The sequence below is a fragment of the Rhincodon typus genome, chromosome 1 (assembly GCF_021869965.1).
Source record: "Rhincodon typus isolate 14 chromosome 1, sRhiTyp1.1, whole genome shotgun sequence".
In the NCBI taxonomy this organism is placed as follows: domain Eukaryota; kingdom Metazoa; phylum Chordata; class Chondrichthyes; order Orectolobiformes; family Rhincodontidae; genus Rhincodon; species Rhincodon typus.
Genome location: NC_063332.1, coordinates 130,118,025 through 130,140,377, shown reverse-complemented (window position 1 = coordinate 130,140,377; position 22,353 = coordinate 130,118,025). Strand labels below are relative to the sequence as shown.

The 22,353-nt window shown below is 39.9% G+C and overlaps 1 protein-coding gene across 4 annotated transcripts in view; it reads right to left on the bottom strand.

Moving 5' to 3' along the window:
- Window positions 1–22,353, bottom strand: part of LOC109934644 (lipopolysaccharide-responsive and beige-like anchor protein) — a 722,782-nt gene that overhangs the window by 618,768 nt on the left and 81,661 nt on the right. For 3 of the 4 annotated variants that reach the window (XM_048614252.1, XM_048614407.1, XM_048614355.1), the window contains exons 13-16: window positions 17,458–17,585; window positions 15,935–16,042; window positions 13,985–14,153; window positions 11,498–11,939 (exon numbers count right to left, since the gene is read on the bottom strand). In XM_048614252.1, coding sequence (XP_048470209.1) covers window positions 11,498–11,939; window positions 13,985–14,153; window positions 15,935–16,042; window positions 17,458–17,585 — 847 coding nt within the window. The remainder of the gene's footprint in view (window positions 1–11,497; window positions 11,940–13,984; window positions 14,154–15,934; window positions 16,043–17,457; window positions 17,586–22,353) is intronic. The other variant, XM_048614313.1, reaches the window with a different exon arrangement.

Genomic DNA, 22,353 nt, shown 5'->3' with positions numbered 1-22,353 from the left:
TGTCTACATGCAATAAGAAAACCTTTTCCAATGGTGATCAACAATTAAAAACCCCACCTATTTGATAATAAAACAATAAACAACTAATTTGTTATTGGAGATTCAAAATGCTTTCTTAAGGACTTCAGCATAGCTAGCCCAAATCTGCAGAACATACCCCACTTGTTTTATCTTTCCTATTGGCTCTACATTCTTTAAAGACTTGACAATACAACAGATCTATTAGCATGCCTCTACCAACGTCACCATTTATTTCCCCTCCCTCAATCCACACTGCCAATTTTCTTGCACTTTCTCTCTCTACTAAAGACACTCAGCAATTCTCAGCAATGCTTCCAGAAACCAGCATCCATTGGTAGCCACGCAAATAAGCATCCATCTGTGAACTTTGACTTATGCATGCTATTCAACTATAAAGGTATTGAACAAAAGCCTGTTCACACTCAAAACTATTTTTATTTATCACTAAGACTTACTGATAGTGAACAAGAGTTTGAACTCTTTCTTACTTCCCCTCTCGCTCTCTAACCCTCGTAGACACGGATCAGTGATGAAAGGTTATTGACCTGAAATACCAACTCTACCTATTTCCCTGTATCTGCATGTATTCATTTTTGTTTATTCTGGACAGCACTGCTTGGCACAACCACCATCAAGAGGTAAATGCCACTGTTGATCTGGCTACAAAGAAGCACAAGGACTTATTTTTAATCAACCTTGGGCACATTATGGAGCAGGAGTTGAACCTGGATCTTCTTACCCAGAGGGAGGATCACCACAACTGTGCCACAAGACTCTTGGTCAAGAATAAGAGATTAACTATACATTAATTTTGCTTTTGTATTTAGGTGGTGAACATCAACTTCGGAGGCAACTATGTGCCTAGATATAACAGACCCAACTTTGGTACTTGGTTTAGGAGATTTGTATTTGCAATGCTACCTCTGTTAGTAAAAGCATATCGGGGTAAAAATTCTACACTTCAGTCCTGGCTTTTTGAAATAAATCATGGGAATACATGATTACCTAAAAGCAAAAGTTAAAACTAAGGACAATGTTTTCAGACTTTAAAATCTGAATGGGTGACATGCTGGCACTGCTGCTTCGCAGAGCCAGGGACCTGGGTTCCATTCCAGCCTAGGGAGAATGTGCAAACACACACAGACATTCTCCCTATATCTGCGTGGGTTTTCGTTGGGTGCTTTGGTTTCCTCCCGCAGTCCAAAGATGTACAGGTTAGGTGGATTAACAATGCCAAATTGCCCACGGTGTCCAGGGATATGCAGGCTAGGTGGATTTACCATGGGAAATACAGGTTTACAGGGATAGGGAAGAGAGCTGTCTGCATGTGATAGTCATCAGGGGATGTGCAGGCTAGGTGGATTAGCTATGGTTAATGCAGAGTTAGAGATAGAGTGGGATGCTCTTCTGAGGGTCGGTGCAGACTCAGTGGCCGACTGGCTTCTATCTGCACTGTACAGATTCTATGATTCTGAAGGGCTGTTGTGAACGATGGCGGTAAATAGTTGGGGTATGGTTATCTTATAACCTTAGAGTCTGAAGTTCGCAACCAGTGGAAGAACTAAGTGGGCATAAGTTATGTGTCTACCAAAGAGAACACAACATATGCCTTTGTTATTGCCATTTCCTTCAAGAAGTAAAATGAGAAATAATTATTTTGTGGATCAATGTCTATCAGTTGGTAGCGATGTAGATTTGAACCTACAATTAAAAGCTTATGGATGAAATCATAAGCTTAAGTGTTTATGAGGAATGGTCACGATTCAAGGGCTTTCTGTAATATAAAGACTTAACAGATTGTATTAAAGATCTTTGAATTTCAAATTGTCGGAACTGCATCTGTACGAGAGTTCAAATGTACTGGACTGTACTAACAGGTCTCATATTGCCAGCCAACAGTTTTTAACTAGTGTTTGATCCTCAAAGAAAGGCGACACGGGACCAGACGTGAGAGGCCTTGGAAAAATCGTCTTTTCTTTCAGCCCTCATGGAATGAATGAGATTTTCTACAGTGGCAAAGAATAGAAGACTCGATAATTGCCAGATTTCCAAACAGTCCAGATACTGCAAAGAATCATCAATAAAACAGAAGGTTCCATGACAGGCAGAATAAGGATAAAAAGCACCTTTAGTAGATCTGCTTTTGCTCTTATAACAGAAGACAGAATAGAAATAGTAAAAATGCGAGAATGAATTCCAGAAACACCCAAGAAACAGCTGATAGACTCTGTGTGTGATTCAAGGTATTATTATGCAGCAAACTGCCAAAAGCAAAGAAGCAGTATCCTTGCAATGACATGATTAAGAATTTTGAGGAAGGGGAGGAAGGTAATACTGAACGAATTTCACTGAATGAAGAATGTGAGGGCCACCGTTCCTTTAATTGTGCAGCAGTATTAGGTAGTGGTATTTCAAGGGCATGTAGGATAGTTTGTTCAAAATATTAACAAAGACAGAAGTTGCTGGAAAAGCTCAGCACGTCTGGCAGCATCTGTGAAGAGAAATCAAAGTTAACTTTTTGGGTCTGGTGACTCTTCCTCAGAACTGATGATGGCTAGAAAAATGTTGATTTATAATGCACAAGACAGGGTGGGGGGAGGGGGTAAGGTGTAAATGATGGGTGGGGATGGAGCCCAAAGAGAGAGAAGAACAGTTGGGCAGACAAAGGAGTGGATAACTATCTGGCTGGGAAAGTGAATAGCTGTTAAGGGAGACTGAGTGACTAACAATAGGTAGTGTCTAATGGCAGACTGTGTGATAACAAGGCCTGGTGAGAGGTAGGGGGCTAGGACATGGGAGAGATCAGGCTCTAAAACTATCGAACTTGATATTGAGTCCAGAGGACTCTGCCAGGTCCCCAAACAGGAGATGAGGCGCTGTCTTCCAGCTTGCACGGAGTTTTGCTGAAACACTGCAGCAAGCCTGACACAGAGATGTTGGCCAGGGAACAGGGTGTATGTTAAAGTGGCAGGCAAATGGAAGCGCAGGGTCTTCTTTGCGGGCATAACGTAGATGTTCTGTGAAGTAGTCACCCAGTTTATGCTTCATTTCCCCAATGTAAAGACGACCACATTGTGAGCAGCGAATGCAGTAGACTAGATTCTGGGAAGAGCAGGTGAAGTGCTGCTTCACCTGGAAGGTACGTTTGGGCCCTTGGATACTGGGGAGGCAGGAGGTAAATGTGCAGGTATTACACCTTTGGCAGTTGCAGGGGAAGGTGCTGTGGGGTTTTGAGGAGGGAGGTGTTTGGAGTGAAGGAGTGGACCAGGGTGTCCTAGAGGGAACAGTCCCTGCAGAAAGCGAACAAGGGAGGGCAGGGGAATATGTGTCTCGCTGGAGGTGGTGAAAATGGCGGCTGATGGTCTTCTGAATGTGGATGCTGGTGGGATGGTAGGTAAGGACAAAGGGATTCCTATCGCTGTTGCGAGAGAGAACAGAAGTCATGAGGGTGGAAGTGCAGGAGATGGGTTGGACCCAGTTGACAGCCCTGTCAACAACGGTGCTGGGGAATCCTCGGTTGAGGAAAAAGGTCGACACTTTGGAGGGTCCTTTGTTGGCCTCATCAGAACGTATGTGACAGAGACGGAGGAACTGGGAGAATGAAATGGAGTCTTTACAGGGAGCAGGGCGTGAGAATGTGTAGTACAGGAAGCTGTGAGAATCGGTGGGTTTATAGTGGATATTCGTGGCCAATCTATTCCCAGAAATAGAACCAGAGATATCACGGAAGGGAAGGGAGGAGCCAGAGATAGACCAGGTGAAAGTAAGGGCAGGGTGAAAATTGGAAGCGATATCCATGAACTTTTCCAATTCCAGACAAGAAAGGGAATATCATCGATATATCAGAGAAAGAGTTGTGGGTGGAGTCCAGGATAGGACCAGAACAAGGAATATTCCACATACCCCACAAAGAGTCAGGCATAAGTGGGGCCCCTGGCCACCCCTCTGACCTGAAGAAGATGAGGGGAGTTAAAATTTGTTCAGGTTGAGGACGAGCTCAGCCAAGCAGAGGATTGTGGGTGGGGTCAGTTCAGGCCTTTGCCCCAAGAAGAAGCAGAGAGCCCCGAGACCATCCTGGTGGGAGATGGACAAGAAAGAGGATTGCACTTCCACGGTAAAGAAGAAGCAGCTGAAGACTGCAAACTAGAAATTCTGAAACTGGCATAAAACATCAGAGGAATCACGGATGTCAGTGGGCACCTTTTACACACATCAATTAGATCTGCTCTCATTCTTCTAAACTCCAGATACTATGGATCTAAAATGCTCAATCTATCTTCATAAAGCAAACGGCTAATCTCTGGAGTCAATCTTGTGAACCTCCTCTGAATTTCCTCCAATACAACTAGATGCCTTCTCAAGTAAAGGGACCAAAATTGTATGCAATATTCCAGGTATAGTCTCACTTGTACAGTTTCAGCAACACTTCCATATTCTTATACTCTATTCTATTAGCAATAAACGCTCTCGAGACCCTGACAACAAACTGCTAACTTAGCCCACTTACTCCTGAACATGTGCTCTTTAAACTCATGCATTTAACAGATGTATTATGAGAGGTTTTCTCTGATACTGAAAGTCTTCTGTTTCTGGATTTTTTTTTAACCTATGAACTTCTAATCAACTGAGGACTTACTTTCTTCAGCCATGACTACATTGGAGACTGCTAAACTGCACTGCAGACTACATAGAGCTTTTTCTCTATGAATGACCTGCTGCACTCTGAAAGAAAACAGCCATTCACTGACCTTCTTGACAGGGCTTTTTTTCAAAAGCCTCATTTAACAAAAAACTTTCCAGAAAACCCATCCCTATTCTCAGTACTCAAAAATGAAACTAAACTTAACATTTTAACATATCTAATATAGAAATACAAATGAAAATTCAAGCTCTACATGGTTCAATACAATATGGGCAGAATCCAAGGTTCCAAAAGATAATATAATAAATTTTCATCACAAGTTTAAGCTCATTGGAGAGTTAATAAATATTGAGGATATTGATGAATTACTCCAATTCTGCTTCTGTGAAGTTCAGTATGTCAACACAAACACAGAAGTTATTAGCACAATGAGATTGTATTACCTAATAAATGAGCAACTAAAAATATGAAAGGAGCCACGAACAACCAAAATATCGTCCTCTAAAATCAAAGAGAGAAACCTCAGGGGAAAATACTGAGCCCTTGGACACAAGACAATTCTTTTATTTGTAAAGTCAATCGATCTGTAGATTACCCAGTCAGATTATCATTGTGTTTCCTTAACAGGAGTTCAGCAGCTGTGATCTCTTTTGGCAATGGGCTTTTGGAAAGGTGGCACATGATAATGAATAAAGTGTTTCAAGAGATTTTAGTCGTTCAACCAAACGATAAATTGATAATTGCTCTGGCATGAGTGGTTCATGCAAATAATTCTTCGCTAAAGTTAGAAGATATCATCCTATCGACAATGATCATAGTCCATAGAATCCCTACAGTGTGGAAACAGGTCATTCAGCCCAACAAGTCCACACCGACCCTCAGACATCCCACCCAGACCCATCCACTATAAGCCAACTAATCTACACATCCCTGAACACTACGAGCAATTTAGCATGGCCAATCCATCTAGCCTGCACATCTCAGGACTGTGGGAGGAAACCAGAGCACCCAGAAGAGGCCTCGCAGACACGGGGAGAATGTGCAAACTCCACTCAGACAGTCACCAGAGGGTGGAATCGAACACGGGTTCCTGGCGCTGTGAGGCAGCAGTGCTAACCAATGAACCACCGTGCTGCCCATGAGTGAAATCGCAAAACCACAAGCGAAATTCCAAATTATATTTTGTTCTTTGTGATTGTAAGTGAACTCCAGAACATGCTGCAATTACTTTTCTTTTGCTGAACATTTGAATACATTGCACATAAAGAGACAAGCTTTTACTAAACCTTAAGTCTGCGGAAAAAAAAATCTGTAGAGTACTGAGGCACTATCAGACCATCTGAGACACACTTCGTCGGAGTCACACAGCATGGAAACAGACCCTTCAATCCAACTCGTCGACACTAACCAAACATCCCAATCTGATCCAGACCCATTTCCCAACATTTGGCTCATACACCTCTAAACCCTTCTTATTCATATACCCATCCAGATGCCTGTTAAATGTTGTAATTGTACCTGCCTCCACTTCCTCTGGCAGCTTGTTGCATATGTGCACTCCCTCTGCATGAAAAAGTTACCCTTCAAGTCCCTTTTAAATCTTTTCCCTCTCACCCTAAACCTATACCCTCTAATTTTGGACTCCTCCACCCTAGGTAAAAGACTAAGGCTATTTATCCTATCCCTGCCCCTCATGATTTATAAACCTCTATAAGGTCACCGCTCAGCCTCTGATGCTCCAGGGAAATAAGCCCAGATTATTCAGCCTCTCCCTATAACATAAACCCTCCAGTCCCAGCAACATCCTTATAAATCTTTTCTGCACCTTCTCAAGTTAAACAACTTCCTTCACATAGAAGGGCAACCAGAACTGTATGCAGGATTTTAACAGGGGCCTCACCAATGTCCTGTACAGTCGCAACACGACCTCCCAACTCCTATACTCAATGCACTGACCAATGAAGGCAAGCGTACCAAACACCTTCTTCATCACCCTGTCTACCTGTGATTGCATTTTCAAGGAACTATGAACCTGCACCCCTAGGTCTCTTTGTTCGGCAACACTCCCCAGGGCCCTACCATTAATTGTATAAGTCCTGCCCTCGTTTGCCTTACCAAAATGCAACATCTCAAATTTATGTAAATTAAACTCCCCTGCCATTCCTCAGCCCATTGGCCCATCTGATCAAGGACCCATTGTACTCTTAGATAATCTCTTAGATAAACCAAAAAGCAATCTTCTCATCTCTATCGCCTACCTTCAAGCCAATTTTGTATTCAATTAGCTAGCTCTCCCTGAATCCCATGTGATCTAACTTTACAAACCAGTCTACAGTGCAGGACATTGTTGAACACTTTGCTGAAGCAATTCAGTTTTTTCACATAACCCTAAAAAATAGATTGGGGGAGTAGAAAGGCCCTGGTAAAGTAATTGATCTTGATGGCAAAGCAGTACAAATCAGACATGATCAACTTGGCAACCTGTAAAGGTTCATTCCTGATGATTAATTGGAATTAGTTCTAAAATCTCAATGATAGAAGTTCACAAGTACCTTTCACTTCAAAATCTCATGTATTTTTCACGTCCTGAGGAACAGAAAATGGCAAATCAAGCGCTGGATAGTGGCAATTCAAATGCCCATGACAGAGCTATCATATCCATGTGCAAATTGCACAAAGTCAGTCCAGTTATTTAGTTAATATATATTCCATAAGGACTGAATGCATGAAGGGATGTAACAATATCAGAACATTTAAGAAAAGCTATTGGTAAGGTTAAACACTTAAAATGCAACAAAATCCATGGATTGGCAAAATCAAGAGAAACAGTAGAGAATAAGAAAAAACAGTGCAAGTAGTGACAGTCTGGAAAACACCTTGTAAGTTCTTGCAGATGGGACTTGAGAGAAAACGGAAGCTAGTAACTGAGAATTTTGAAGATGATATGGAAGATAGAATAGACTGTTGCAAAGCTGGAAAAGTAATCTCAAAAATCTTTTGAGCTCTTTTGGCTTCACAATCATGATTGCGAGTCAATTAACATAAAAACTACATGTATGCTTTCTACAGAGAAATGTTTCTGGAACAATTAAAAAGAGCTAGCAGACAGAGAAAAACTATTAAAACTAAGTAAACCTAAATGATGCTTTAAACCGATTTCAGGTTTTTTGAAAAAATAACAGCAGAGTGATGACTGATACCTTGCAAATTAATGGAAGGTTGATCCTAACAAGCTGAAATTAATGTAGTGTAATTAAACAATAGTTTAATTAGTTAAACTATCTTAACTTGTACATGTCTTTAATGTGTCTATTCAGTAGTGTTAGATAGATGGAACTCGAACCCAAGCCTTCTGGCCCAGAAGTAGGAACACTACCACTGCACCACAACAGCCTTCTCAGCTTCATATTTAACTATTTAACTGCTAACTGATTTCAGAATAGACAGTAACTGGAAACAGATTAACCATTAACAGGATTTTGTTTCATTCAACAGCTGTTATAAATTTCAGCAGGGAGTTAATTTGTTTTTACAGTCCAGTGCAGTGATTTCATCCCACTCAAGGGCAGATGTAGCTCCATCTTTTTGAGAGGCTAATAGTGGAAAGTCACAAACCACCCAGTAATTTGTGTTATTTTTCAGCTCAGATTGTATCGTTTGAACTGTGAAAATAATTGGAACAAGAGTGAAGAAAACGATCTAACTCTCGGGATTCAACTCAAGATGCTCAACCAATTCTAGGCCAATGTGTTACTGTGTTATTATTACTGCTATTATGTTAGAACAAATGTACTATTCATATCATTGACAAACACAGTTGTCTCAAGACATCCACCTGCCCGAGGCCAATTGTGTTGAGAAAGCACTTGGAAAAAAATAAGTCTTGACTACTTAATTTAATACCTATGACTCCAATGAATGACATGGAAGTGGTTTCAATAAATAACCAGTTAAAAATATGAGAGTTGCTAGCAAATTTGACATCAAAATGTCACAAATAACCCAAGAAAACTCAAAGGTGTTGGCAAAAAATTCAAAAAGGTCCCTCCTGCAATACTACTGCACATTATAACTCCTCCATGGTGCATGACTGAACAATTACAGATGCAGTCATCTTGTTCAGAGCAGGAAAACATGCATAGTTTGATTGGAGAAGCCACAGACATAGGAGATACAAACTTGTAAAGAGCTACTGCTCCAATTACAGATTCAGTCTTCCTACTCCATACTGCTGCTCCAGTGCCAGCAATCACAAGTTCTTTCCCTCCTGCGCTTGGTGCTTCTCAGAGACAGAATCAGTGATTGAAGAAGCAGCCAATACAAGAGAGAGGGAGGGACCTTCTTGAGGTTCAGTGGTAGTGTCCCTACACCTGGACCGAAAGGCCTGGGTTCAAGTCCCACCTGCTCCAGTGGTGTGAGATAACATCTCTGAACAGGTTAATTAGAAAAATATGCACAAAGGAAAGGAAATCTTTGATTAGAGGAACTGGACAGCAGCATTGGAGAGCCAGCAGAACTGAAAGCGAAATAAACTCCACAAATTAAAGAAGAGAAAAACACAAATAATCATGTTCAGAGCAGAACTTTAAAACTTGGTAATCAATAGATAGTTAAGGCTTTTTCTCCCTCTAAAAATTTTTTACAATCCTTTTAAAGTTTTCTTTTGGTGAGGTTGGGTGGACGTTATGGGGCGGGGGGATTGCTGCTTCAAATAGATGTTGGGGTGGATGCACTGAAACAACATTATTATTATTAATGATCGACCCCCAGATCTATCCAACTTGCAGTTACAAAACCCTTCTTACTCAATATAGAAAAAAGAATTGGGATGTTGCCACTGCCGTCAATGGAGTTGGAAGCAAAACGGAGGCCAAAATGATGGTGGATCCACTGCAGCTCCAGTAGTTCGAGATGTGTCTTTAAGAGAGAGGGAATGCAAGGTGGGATAGGAAAGAGGGTGGGAGAGGAGAGACAGACAGACAGATATGCTCAGAGAATGGGGAGGGAAATGACAGAGGGAGGAGGATTTTCTCTCAGAGCAAGACAAAATACTCCTCCTGGGCCTGGCTTTCAATTTATAAACTGCTGAAACAACAGCCAAACAAAAAGAAAGTTAAATCCATTCCAATGCCTTTTTTCCCTTTTCTAATTTTGCAATTAACTATTTGTGAGCAACGTTGAGAGAGATGTGCAGTGGAGGAAGTTAAAGTACTGTATAACAAATCTATTTGTTTGTTCCCCTTAAGTTTGTCTTTTGTTTGTCTGCAAACAACCTGTTTCTGATTATCATGTCTGTGATCTATATTTTAAAAAAGTTTTGACATGTAGACAATGTTGGGAGTCCAGTTGACCCCAAAAAAACCAAACTCCATACAGACAGTCGCCCAAGGGTGGAATTGAACGTGGGTCCCTGGTGCTGTGAGGCAGCAGTGGTAACCGCTGAGCCATCATTGAGCCCAACAAGATGTTGGCACACATAACTCAATTCAAATTTTGAGGGTCTTAGCTGTTCAGTGGAAGCAATGTATTGCACTAGCTAAGATCAAATGGTGTACTGAATAACCCAAATTGATCTGGAGCATGCTACCTATGTGAAGATTGATGATCTAATTTGGACTTTAACCACTACATTATGGAACAATTCATCACAGAAACCAAACGTTAAAGGAAAAGTAGTCAATTTGACCCAATAAGCTTGCACCAGCTCTTACCGGCTATCCAATTAGTCCCACACTCACCACTGCCCTGCAAATTTTTCTTCAATGAATTACCCACTTCATTACTGCATATTAGAACTGAGCATCCTTCCACTACTCTTTCAAGTAATGCACTTTTAAATAGCACACTGCATGAAAAATAACAAAACCCATCAACATTTTCTGCCAATTATCTAGATTTTTCCTTAAATAAAGACTTTTCTTTACTCCATCAGGATTCTTCATGAATTTAAATACGTCTATTAAATCTCTGTTTAAATTTCTCTTCTTTAAGGAGGACAATCACTTAGTTTCTCCAAGAATCTGGAAGTCCTCCATCACTTTATGGTTACAGATTTTATTGTTAAACAGAGATGCATGAATCTTTCACAATTTACTTATTATTTGGTCAAGGAACTTTGAATATTGAAGTAAGCTCATCAGTTTTCGGCTTCTGCTGAGAAGTATATAACAGGTTAATATATTCTGCACCTGTAAGAAAGTACACTGTCTGTGTTGCACTAACCACATCATACAGATTTTTGTCCTATGGTATTGCTCACAGAAAACCAGAGGAGATAATACTTTGTTCATTCATCCAATAGATTGAAACAACTCTTAAATCCTCTCTATTACTTTTGTAATGTACATCACTACAGGCTGTTCCACTCCATCTATACTTTAATTATTCCTGTACATGGCTTTTGAGAGGATGTTGGATTGGGGATAAAGAATTACGGCCCAAATTAAGAGAGGAGTCGGCTATGAGTTATGTGAATACTGGGAACAAAGCAAGGTAAAGTTGTTGTCAGTAGCTTTTGGCCCCAAATTTGAATAGGACAATGAGCAGGTGAGCTGAAGTTTCCTTGTACTCTTGTTTCTCCCTACTTCATTCACTGTGCAGATTCGTCTGGTTGTATTATTCAACCTAGTGCGTACAAAGTGGAAAAACTAAAATACATTAAACCACTATTGAAGGGCAAGAGTCAAATATCACTGCAATACAACGACACTGTCAAGACCAGGTTCCTTGAAATTGTTTGCCCATACACAATAAGCAAAAATGTAGGCAGGAATGTAAATACATCTTTAATTGAAAAATTAAAATCCTTAAAAAGTGGAAAATCTGTATATTTACCTGTCAAAAGAACGGAACTGTATAGATGATTCTCCTGCTGCATCTCCAATAACTCCTAAGAAGTTTGGCCCTATTAGTGTCATATCTGCTTCAAGGCTATCTGCAGGTGTGTTCACCAGACTTCGTAGGATTTCCTTCACACTGACATTTTTGCCTTGGGACCCAGATGGTATAGAAGATGTAATCTTGCTTTCGGAATCACTTCCAATTTCATCTTTATTTTCCTGTGACTGTGACTTCTTCACCTCTGAGGAAAGGGTTGACAATAGTTCACTCATTGCATCTGGACCAGCACTGACAATCTCAGACCTTGCTCCATTCCTAGCTGCCAACTCCGCAAGTGAACTTAAAACCTGGTCTTCTCCAATACCAGAGTCTCTTCGAATTAGTGCATGTGGGGCATCATCACTGGCCACTGGAACAGCTGTGGCTGATGAACCTTCTGCACATCAGCAGAGAAACAGATTTTAAAAATAAACTTAAACATGGCTATAATTTGCTGTATAACATGTATAATTGTGTACAATTTGCTACATAACACATTATATCCGATTGGGAAATTAATTTTTCGAGCAACATATTTTCTATTTAAAGGTTTTTTCAAAAACTATATCAGATACTGCCTGATCCAGCATTTTCTGCTTTTCAATTCAACATGGTGACTGATTTCGATCACACACACTACTAATCCCAGTCTCCAGCAGGCAAGCACTACAGAATGAGCGGTTAACATCCTTGTGGGTGATATTTGATACCAAGCTGAGCATCTGATCTCACATTCATGACATCATTACAACCACCTATCCCCAACTCTAAAATCAGCGAACCTCATTTCAGTTCAATTGCTGCTGAAACTATTATTCATGTTTCCGTTGCCTTGACTTGACTATTCCAATGTAATCCTGGTTGGCCACTCATTCTACTTTTCTTAAAAATGAGATAATCCAAAACTCTGCTGCCCATGTATTACCTTGCTGCAAAGTGATGTTCCTCTATCACCCCATACTTGCTAACCTACGTGGATTCCATCATGGCCTGGCTCCTCCCTGTATCTTACATTTCCTCCTGCCTCACAACTTTCCAAGATCTCTGCACTCATTTAATTTTACCTCTTTAGTACCCCTCCTCCACCCAATTTAATTGACCCAATATTGGTGGTCATATCTTCAGCTGTCTGTCCTGTAGCATGGGAATTCTAACAATATACTTCAGTTTCTTTCTTATTGGTGCCCAAAATCTATTATTTGTAAAGTCTGGTTAGGAACAATTGGGTGATTTTGAGGGTCACCGAATGTTTTAATTTTACTGTGTTGCGAATTCAGAATTAGGGAGTCTGATTTGGTTTGGACTGCTGTCCCTGTGTCATAACAGCAGGTAACCCTTATTTAATGTAGATCTGTTAATGTTATTTCAGTTGGACATTTTTTTGGAGGGGGAGAGGGAGGGGTAAGAGCAGCAGGGCTCTTTTATGGATTTAAACTGGTATTTCCAATTTTACATTGTGTATTGTGTGTCACCATATTGCCCACGTCAGAATCATCTAATGTCAAGACTTAGAGCAACCCTTGATCTGCATTTACTTGTCATCAGACACACACTTGTAGGTCAATGTGAAAGACCCAAGCTGAATTCCAGCTTTTATATTATTCCTGCTGGTTTTGGGCAGAAGCAGTACAGATAAACTCAATCTAGACCCAGAAATTAACATTGCTCAGGTCTCACTCAGAAGAATCAATGAGAATATCCCACATGGTATATACTAATCAGTTATTTTTACTACACTGACAACTAAACATTTCTAGAGCAGAATGGAAGGCCCAGTGATTGTAATGCCCATAATTATGTAAATAATATTACAAACGTTGATGTTAATTTGCATTAGTGAATCACGGAATAGCATTGGTTCAGGGCTGCAACCTCAGTAACAAATTGAGTGTTGCTGTGTTCTCAATCCATGGTTAAATTTTTCAACTGTGTGAAATTTTATAATAGTCAGTGACTTATTTTATATTGCAATTCATTTCAGCTGGAAATGCACAGTGCTGCATACATATGGTACAGTATTGTAACGTCTACACTAGTTTTTCTGGGCTAGAAGATCTCCAGAGGAATGTCAGAGTCACAGCATGAAAGCAGACCCATCGGCCCAAATCGTCCATGCCAACCAGGTTTCCCAAACTGAACTAATCCTGTTAGCCTGCATTTGGCCCATATCCCTCTAAATCTTTCCTATCCGTGAACCTGTCCAAATATCTTGTAAATGTCATAAACTGCACTCATCTCTACCACTTCCTCTAGCAGCTCGATCCATATACATACCACTCTTTATGTGAAAATGTAACTCTGGCTTTAGCATCAAATCCCAGTTTGATTTCCCAGTTATTTCCCTTAAAGCAGCATTTCTCAGGAAGAGAAACACAATGCTTAGTGAGGACACATATTTTTTCAATGTGGAAGTATACAACAAGCTATATTAATAAATCCAACCTGTGTATGATGTAGTCCCATCTGTATTTTCAGTGCTTCTGACAGACTGACTACGCGACAGTTTTCTGTCCTTCTGAGGTTCTAGGATTTCCCTATATTTTGACACCATCAAAACAGAGATGAAATACACCACAGCCAAGGCTAGAAACTGGGCCTGCTTGCTGTCCTCCTGTAGAATTAAAGCAATTTAAATATAGTGCTGTTGTTCATGGATCAATTAAGTATACAAAAGTTAAGAAAAATCAAATAGACAATTTCACATGCGAGTCACCTGAAATTAAAACAAATGTTTGAATCACAAACTGCTTGATTCTAACGCTATTTCTTAAGTACCACACATATCAAATGTTTGAATTCTACATCCATAGTTATAAACCTAATTATTGTATAAAAGATATCCATGTATAAAAGAAATTACATAAACAAAGCAATTATTGTATAAAAGTTATACAATAATTGCTTTGTGTAATTTCAATTCTTAAGGTAACTGATTTCCTTCTAAACTAGAAAAACAGTCTGCAGAGAATCTTTTCAACAGATTTAAATAGTAGCATGAAAAACAAACAATATTTGTGAATGATTTTGAAAAATAATCAAATCCAATTCTTTACTGATGCTATTCACACAATTACATAATTATTTCTGTTCTTTATACATAGAGGGATTCAGTTTCCTTTAGATATTGTTGGACCATCTACTCTATAAGCAACGCGGTACATTTGCCCAATGCTCCCAATGCCCCTCGTCCCATCAGTCCATTTTCATAAATATGACAGGTCCCTTTGTTACTAACAGTGATACTAATCAACAGTATTATAATCATTAAAAACATAAAACTATTGATTCAGAAAACCCAAAATAAAAACAAATGCTAGAAAAAGTCAGCAATTCTGGCAGCAGCCAAAGAGTGTGAAACAGAGTTTCTAGTGGAGTACAGTTGTGTGTGGCCAGGCCTGGAGGAGTCCAAAGAAATCTTACATTATTTTTTTTCCCCTAAAAGGCTGGTTTCTCCATTGCAGCCAAGTACTATCCAAATTACTAGTGGAAAAATTCTGACATCCTTAACTAGCTATCAGCAATACACATACATTATTTATGCTCATCACTCATAAGGACACAAACAAGGAACTTAAAATGTACCTTCAATTCTTGCATTTTCACACATCCATCAATTTGGAGATGAGCAGACCTCATATGTTTGATAAAATTCCATGACCAAGATGGGAAGCTTTCTTAAGTCTAGCCCAAGTTCTTACCCTTACCTGGTCCAACTATAATACTCAAACACCAGAAAGGCTACGGAAAGTCAGATACTTAAAACTTTGCTGTTCCAAAATTTTTTGAACACACTGACTAAACAGTTGCCCCCAACTCTAATTCCTCTCCTGATTAACAAATCACATCCCTAACTTCTTCAGGTAACCTAAAATTTGTAAAATTGTAGGGGAAAGTCAACAGTGAAGTTGATGAGTGCAAAAGATACCAACTCAGGAACAGCAGCATAAAAGTTATAAAGTTTGAGTTTATAAAATTCCCTCTTTCTCACCTCCATGAACATATAAAACACACCAAATGCATGAATTTACCACAAAACTGAATTAACTTACCATCAGAGATACAAACATAATCTGAAGCAACCTTCCCACCACACAATGGTTTCCAAACAATATTTATTAAACATTTTCTGGCAGAGAAAATGTCTTTTTTATTATATCTTCCTTGGCACCCTGAGGCAGCATCAGTGAATTCAGAGTCAACCTTTACTATGGAAATGAAGGCACATCTAAATATAACTAAGTACGGATGTCAGGCTCTCTTCCTCAAAAGAAATTAGAAAATTGTCTGGGGTTTTCACACAATCTTTTAAAGTTCTAGTGTTTAACTGTGGGTGGTCATGAAAATTACTAATGATCAAAAAGCTTAAAACAAACCACAAACTCTGAAACTCACAACATCTCTGAACACAACTGCTCGAAGTCGATTGATGTCCATATCTTGTAGCAATCGGTCAAGATCTCTTACTGGTGAAATACCACCTGTTGCAGCATCAATAGAACTCTAAAAGGAACAAACAGAAACATGTTATTAACCATGCTCTGCCAGCAAAATCACAATGTTAATCAAAACTATTTTTCTCAAAGTTATTAATTTGTGCTGTAATTCATCTCTAAACTTCATTTTCTCTGTGCTTTTATTTTCCTTTATCAAATTTATCCTCCTGTGGAGTTACGAACAAATTGCAGGAACATTGTCTTTGCACAAAAGACTGAAGTTGAATCCAAACAAATGGGTATTACAGAGTAGTAAAAAGACAAAATGTTTAGCTTTACTTCAATTAGCATAAAATCAATAGAAGTAAACATTTAGATGACAATGATTTCAGTCAGTGTTTAGACACACCAGTATAACTATTATTTTCCCATGATTCACTGTATGTTCTACTCCCTACCAGCCTACACCCAAAACATGAATTTTCAGGAGTATGAACTGGCTGCAATCTGATGACGAGGGAATCTGGCTGCCATTGTGCATGAAACAAAAATGTTTAGCATGCATGTACAGAAAGTAACTAGGAAAGCTGATGGAATGTTATGCGTAAAAGAATGGGAGCCATGGAAATACTTGACACACTGTTGCCATCTTCCAAAATTCTGTAGATTCTCCAACACAACCAACAGATTTGAGGGTGACAAATGCAAGCCCACTGTTTAAAAAAAAGGAGGAAGAAAACACAATTACAGACCAGTCAGCCTCACATCAGTGGTAGGGAAAATGCTGAAGTCTATTATAAAGGATGTGATAACAGGACACTTAGAAAATACCAACAGGATTACACAAAATCAGCATGGATTTATGAAAAGGAAAGAGTACAGTCGAGGCAACAGAAGTTTTTTTTAAGAGCTTAACCAGTAAATTAAACGAGAGAGAAAAAAGGATGTGGTATTATTAGATTTTAAGAAAATCTTTAATGGAGTCCTACGTGAAGGGTTAATGCGATCAGCCACAATCTTGTTAAACAGCAAAGCAGGCTTGAGAAGCTGAATAGCCTGATCCTGCTCCCCGACGCATGATTTCTTTCCATGTATTTCTCAGGTAAATAGATCTTGTTCCTAGCCAGACAAGCCATAAAAGAACAGCAAACTCTCAACCTAAGCCCCTTGTGCATCTCCTAAACTAGAGTGTGGCACTGGATGAAAACCAATAATCTTCAGTGGACCTAGAAATGATGCTGCTCGTATCATACACCCAATGTAGTTTATTGTTCATCATTTTTTCAACCATTTCAGAAATCTATGCAATTGAATTATGCCTACTGATGGTGCATACAATGCTATGCCATTACATTTTGAAATTGTCTGCTGAGAAATTAACGTGTGAAAAAATGTATCAACCACAATAGTCGTCTAGAAAATCAGTTAAAATAGAATTCTACCTTCCTGGGTCAGTATTCCGCATACAAATCTCACACTTGCCTTGGCTGTTAACTTTCCACTTCCAAGGAGGCTCTGCATTGTTTTTTGAGTTTTCACATTATCAGCACCAGATTTTGTTCGACATACTTGCTGACATTCCAAACAGTTTCTGACTGCAACAGCACATACTGCCGTTGGAGGAAAGGAAAATAAAAAAAAAGTCAGATTCTGGACAAATAAACAGGAAGATATTGTTCCTTCAGTATAATGCTTAACTATATGGAGAGGAAATACTTTTTACATGAAAGAAAACCAGTGGAAACTGTAATACTGTAATAGAACATTGTAACTATCATTCAAGTCGAACGGTAATCCCAGTAAAGGCAACAAGTAATTCATGACTGGCCTTCCTTTCACTTGCACGGTGTTCTTTTTTGAATTCCCGTAAGTTCTCATTCTCACTGTAGTCAGTTGTGACAGCCATTTAATCAAGTCTCCTTAATCATATTGACAAACTATTTCCAGCTTCAAGCATTCCAAATCAAATTTTCTAGCAAGAGTGCATTCCCAATTTTTTTTTTTTTGCTCATTCATGGGATGTGGGTGTCACTGGCCAAGTCAGCATTTATTGCCCATCTCTAACTGCCCAGAGGATGATCAAAAGTCAACCACATTGCTGTGGGTCTGGAGTCACACGTAGTTAAGGATGGCAGTTTTCTTCCCTAAAGGACATTAGTGACGTAGATGGGTTTTTCTGACAATCGACAGTGGTTTCATTGTCATCATTAGATCCTTCATTTCAGATGTTTATTGAATTCAAATTCCACCATCTGCCATGGTTGGGATTCAAACCCAGATTCAAATTTTGTACAATTTAATTCCCATAGAAATCTCCACATTATAGTCATATTTTAGATATGCAGAAAGCAGACACACCAGGTAGAATGAGAAACATGAAGTGCTTAGGTAGCAATCTGGAAATTACAAGGGAGCTTAAATATTCTGCTATACGAGATGTATGATGAAACCGAAGCAATGTAGAAAAGCCATTGTTCTTTCCAGAGGTTAAATTTCAGAGATTCGGTCATGTACATTTGGTCACCCTGAGCATCTAGACAATACTTCCTGAAACAAGGGGCAAATGTGTACTTTTCAAAAGGCAGGTTTGATGGTGTGACAATCCCCATAGAGGCAGATAACTTGTAAAAAGAAATTTGAACTTCCAGTTAATTGCCAGAAGGCAGCTGAAAATATGGAATGTCAAGATTTATTACATCAAAGCTTTTACTGTAACAAATGACAGAAAAATAATATCAAATCAAACCTTTTAAGGGGTAGTGTCACATGTAACCATAAATGGGTAATTCATCCACCCAGAATCGGGCTAAAGCTATGATCAGCTTCTGGATGGCTTGCTTCCTTTTTAATTTCCTAGCTAGGTAACTTCTAATCCTGAACTGCCTTGTACTAGGTGAGTTACACAGTAGATCCCTTCCTCTAGCTTCAATTTAGGCAATTTTTTCAGACTCCTTTACGTTTTCCACAAACTCAGTCTCCAATCTGAGTACAAGCATTTTGTGCATGAATGATAAAGTCAGCATTTTCGCCACCTAGACAGATGAACCCACAATTTATCGGATTCTCTCCACCTCTCAGGTGGCTGCAAATCATGCAAGACAAAACTGCAAAATGCTATGAGAGATATTTCTGGGCTCATAAAGAAGCCTATCTCAAAAACAGTTGCATCTACCCTTTTCCATGACAATGAGAAGCACGCTAGTTCTGTGCCCAAGTAGAAATGTTAATTAGTTATCTTTGATCCTGACTCCCCATCCTCTTCAAAGTAAAGTAAGGAAGGTCGCCACAGTCCCAGAGGATCACAGGTGTGCTCTCTCATTAGAGGAAGACGACTGGTGGTGGGTTTAACCCGTTACCATGCCTCAGATGAAGGACGGGTTTGAGACAGCAGGACCTTCACGATAACCTCAGCCAGTGTGGTAATGGAACCTGTGCTATTGGCATTGTAACACTGCAATGACAATCTGTTGTACCAGTAGACCCCCTCTCAGTATTTTACAAAATCAAGTCATTTTAATTGATCTAAATTACTGTAATCATTACCTTACTTTGGAATAAAGATTTGAATTGCAAACCAGCTGGCCAGCCAACTGAGCTAACTGAAGTAAACAGATAGGTTACAGTGAGATAACAAGGTGTAGAGCTGGATGAAGGGAAGGTCTTACGAGGAAAGGTTGAGAGAGCTAGGCCTTTTCCCTTTGGAACGACGAAGGATGAGAGGTGATTTGATAGAGGTGTACAAAATGATCAGAGGTATAGATAGAATGGACAGCCAGAGACTTTTTCCGAGGGTGGAGGTAGCTATTACAGGGGGGCATAGTTTTAAAGTGAGTGGAGGTAGATATAGGGGAGACGTCAGAGGTAGGTTCTTTACTCAGAGAGTGGTTGGGTCGTGGAATGCATTGCCGGAGAGGGTAGTGGAGTCGGCCTCATTAGGGGCATTTAAGCGGCTATTAGATAGGCATATGGATGATAGTATAAGGTAGGGGTGGAGGTTAGATAGACCTTAGGATTAGGGTAAAGGTTCGGCACAACATCGTGGGCCGAAGGGCCTGTACTGTGCTGTACTGTTCTATGTTCTATGTTAACACAGCAGGCCAAGCAGCATCAGAGGACAGGAAGGCTGACGTTTCGGGCCTAGACCCTTCTTCAGAAATGGGGGAGGGGAAGGGGGTTCTGAAATAAATAGGGAGAGAGGGGGAGGCGGATAGAAGATAGATAGAGAAGATAGGTGGAGAGGAGACAGACCGGTCAAAGAAGTGGGGATGGAGCCAGAAAAGGAGGTAGGGAGGAGATAGGTCAGTCCAGGGAGGATGGACAGGTCAAGGGGGCGGGATGAGGTTAGTAGGTAGGAGATGGGGGTGGGGATAGGTGGGAGGAAGGACAGGTTAGGGAGGCGGGGACGAACTGGGCTGGTTTTGGGATGCGGTAGGGGGAGGGAAGATTTTGAAGCTTGTGAAGTCCACATTGATAACATTCGGCTGCAGGGTTCCCAAGCAGAATATGAGTTGCTGTTCCTGCAACCTTCGGGTAAGCATCGTTGTGGCACTGCAGGAGGCCCAGGATGGACGTCGTCTGCGGAATGGGAGGGAGAGTTGAAATGGTTCACAACTGGGAGGTGCAGTTGTTTAGTGCGAACCGAGCGTAGGTGTTCTGCAAAGTGGTCCCCAAGCCTCTGCTTGGTTACAGGTTAGGTTACAGTACCACTTGAAAACTATAACACTTTTCAGGACTTTGGGCATAATCAAAAACTGTGGTCATTGTCTGCTAGTATAAATAACTTGCACCTTCCCTCCAGTAAAAAAAAATTGAGTTTCCTTTTGATCTCTAGCCATCAAACCATTCAATCTTACTGTCATTTAGAAGCCAGGAGCAATTACATGAAGAACTTAATTTATTCCAAATTCAAAGACACAGTCGCAAATATTATGAATCTCATAACTGTAACGATAGAAAAAATTTGAGTGTTTTGTGCACTCATTTTGGGTTGAGTTATGCCAGTTAATCCCATAAATGATCTGTGCAGCTTAACATTATGAAAATTGTCTTATATTGACTCAGCCAATCTCAAACTGATGTAAAAGTAGCATCCTTTTAACATTGCTATCTTTCACATATGTATAATGTGACTCTCTCTAAAGGAAAGGCGAATTAACACGAAGTACAGTTTGATTCAAATCTTCATTCCATAGTAAGGTAATGATTACAGTAATTTAGATCAATTAAAATGACTGGATTTTGTAAAATACTGAGAAGGGGTCTACTAGCACAACAGATTGTTATAACAGAGTTACAATATGGAATAATAGGGTTGAATTTCCTGTCCAAGGTTCCATAGGAGAAGTTGAGATTTTCTCGGACCACAGGCTGGAAGAAATGGGGACTCTGAACGACAAATTCCCAGATCATCAGGATACTGGCACTGATGCTAGAGGCCTAACAAGTATATTGAAATACATTTAAGGAGAACTGCTGATTTACGGATCTAAGTAAAGTATTTGGATTATGGCTGTAAGAAAATAGCACATTCTTTCAACTTTCCATTCAAAAACTACCATTGCAAGGAAGGCATGGAGCACCACCACTTGTGCTATATCAATTTTCCAGTTCACCTGAATATCAACTCAGTGTTGATGGGCAAGGTTCATTGCTCTAGACTATTTTTAGTTTCCAATTATACTTTCAAGCAACTAGTACAAACTTGAAAATAATTTTTAAAAATCGTAACAAATAGAATGGTAGAATTACAAAACATGTACATCTCAACAACTATACACTCAAAACTCCTACAAAATGCTTATAGAGAGCTACAGCACAGAAAAGGCCCTCTGCTCAATCAAGTCTGCAGCAGTCAAAAACAACCATCTAACTATTCTCATGCCATTTTCCAGTACTTGGCCCATAGCCTTATATGCTCTGGCATCACAAGTGCACATCTATATGCTTCTTAAAGAGTTTCTGCCTCTGACGCCCTTACTGGCAGTGACTTCCAGATTCTCACCACACTCAGGGTAAAAAGACTTTTCCTCACATCCCCTCTAAACATCCTGCCCCTTAACTTGAATCTTTACCCTCTCTCATTGGTCACACCACCAAGGGGAAAGCTATCTTCCCTATACCCTTCCACCTATGCCTCTCATAATCCAAAGTACATTTGTCTGTATTTTTCCTGATTGTGCATATACTAGGCACTGTTGCCCTGCATGTTGGAAGGTAATCAAATGCTTTAAGTGATAGAGATGAGTAACATAATGCATTTTAATGTGCAATGTTGTGCAATATCTAAAAATAAGGAATGGATTAAACAGAGATAGTAGGAACTGCCGATGCTGGAGAATCTGAGATAACAAGGTGTAGAAACTGGATGAACGCAGCAGG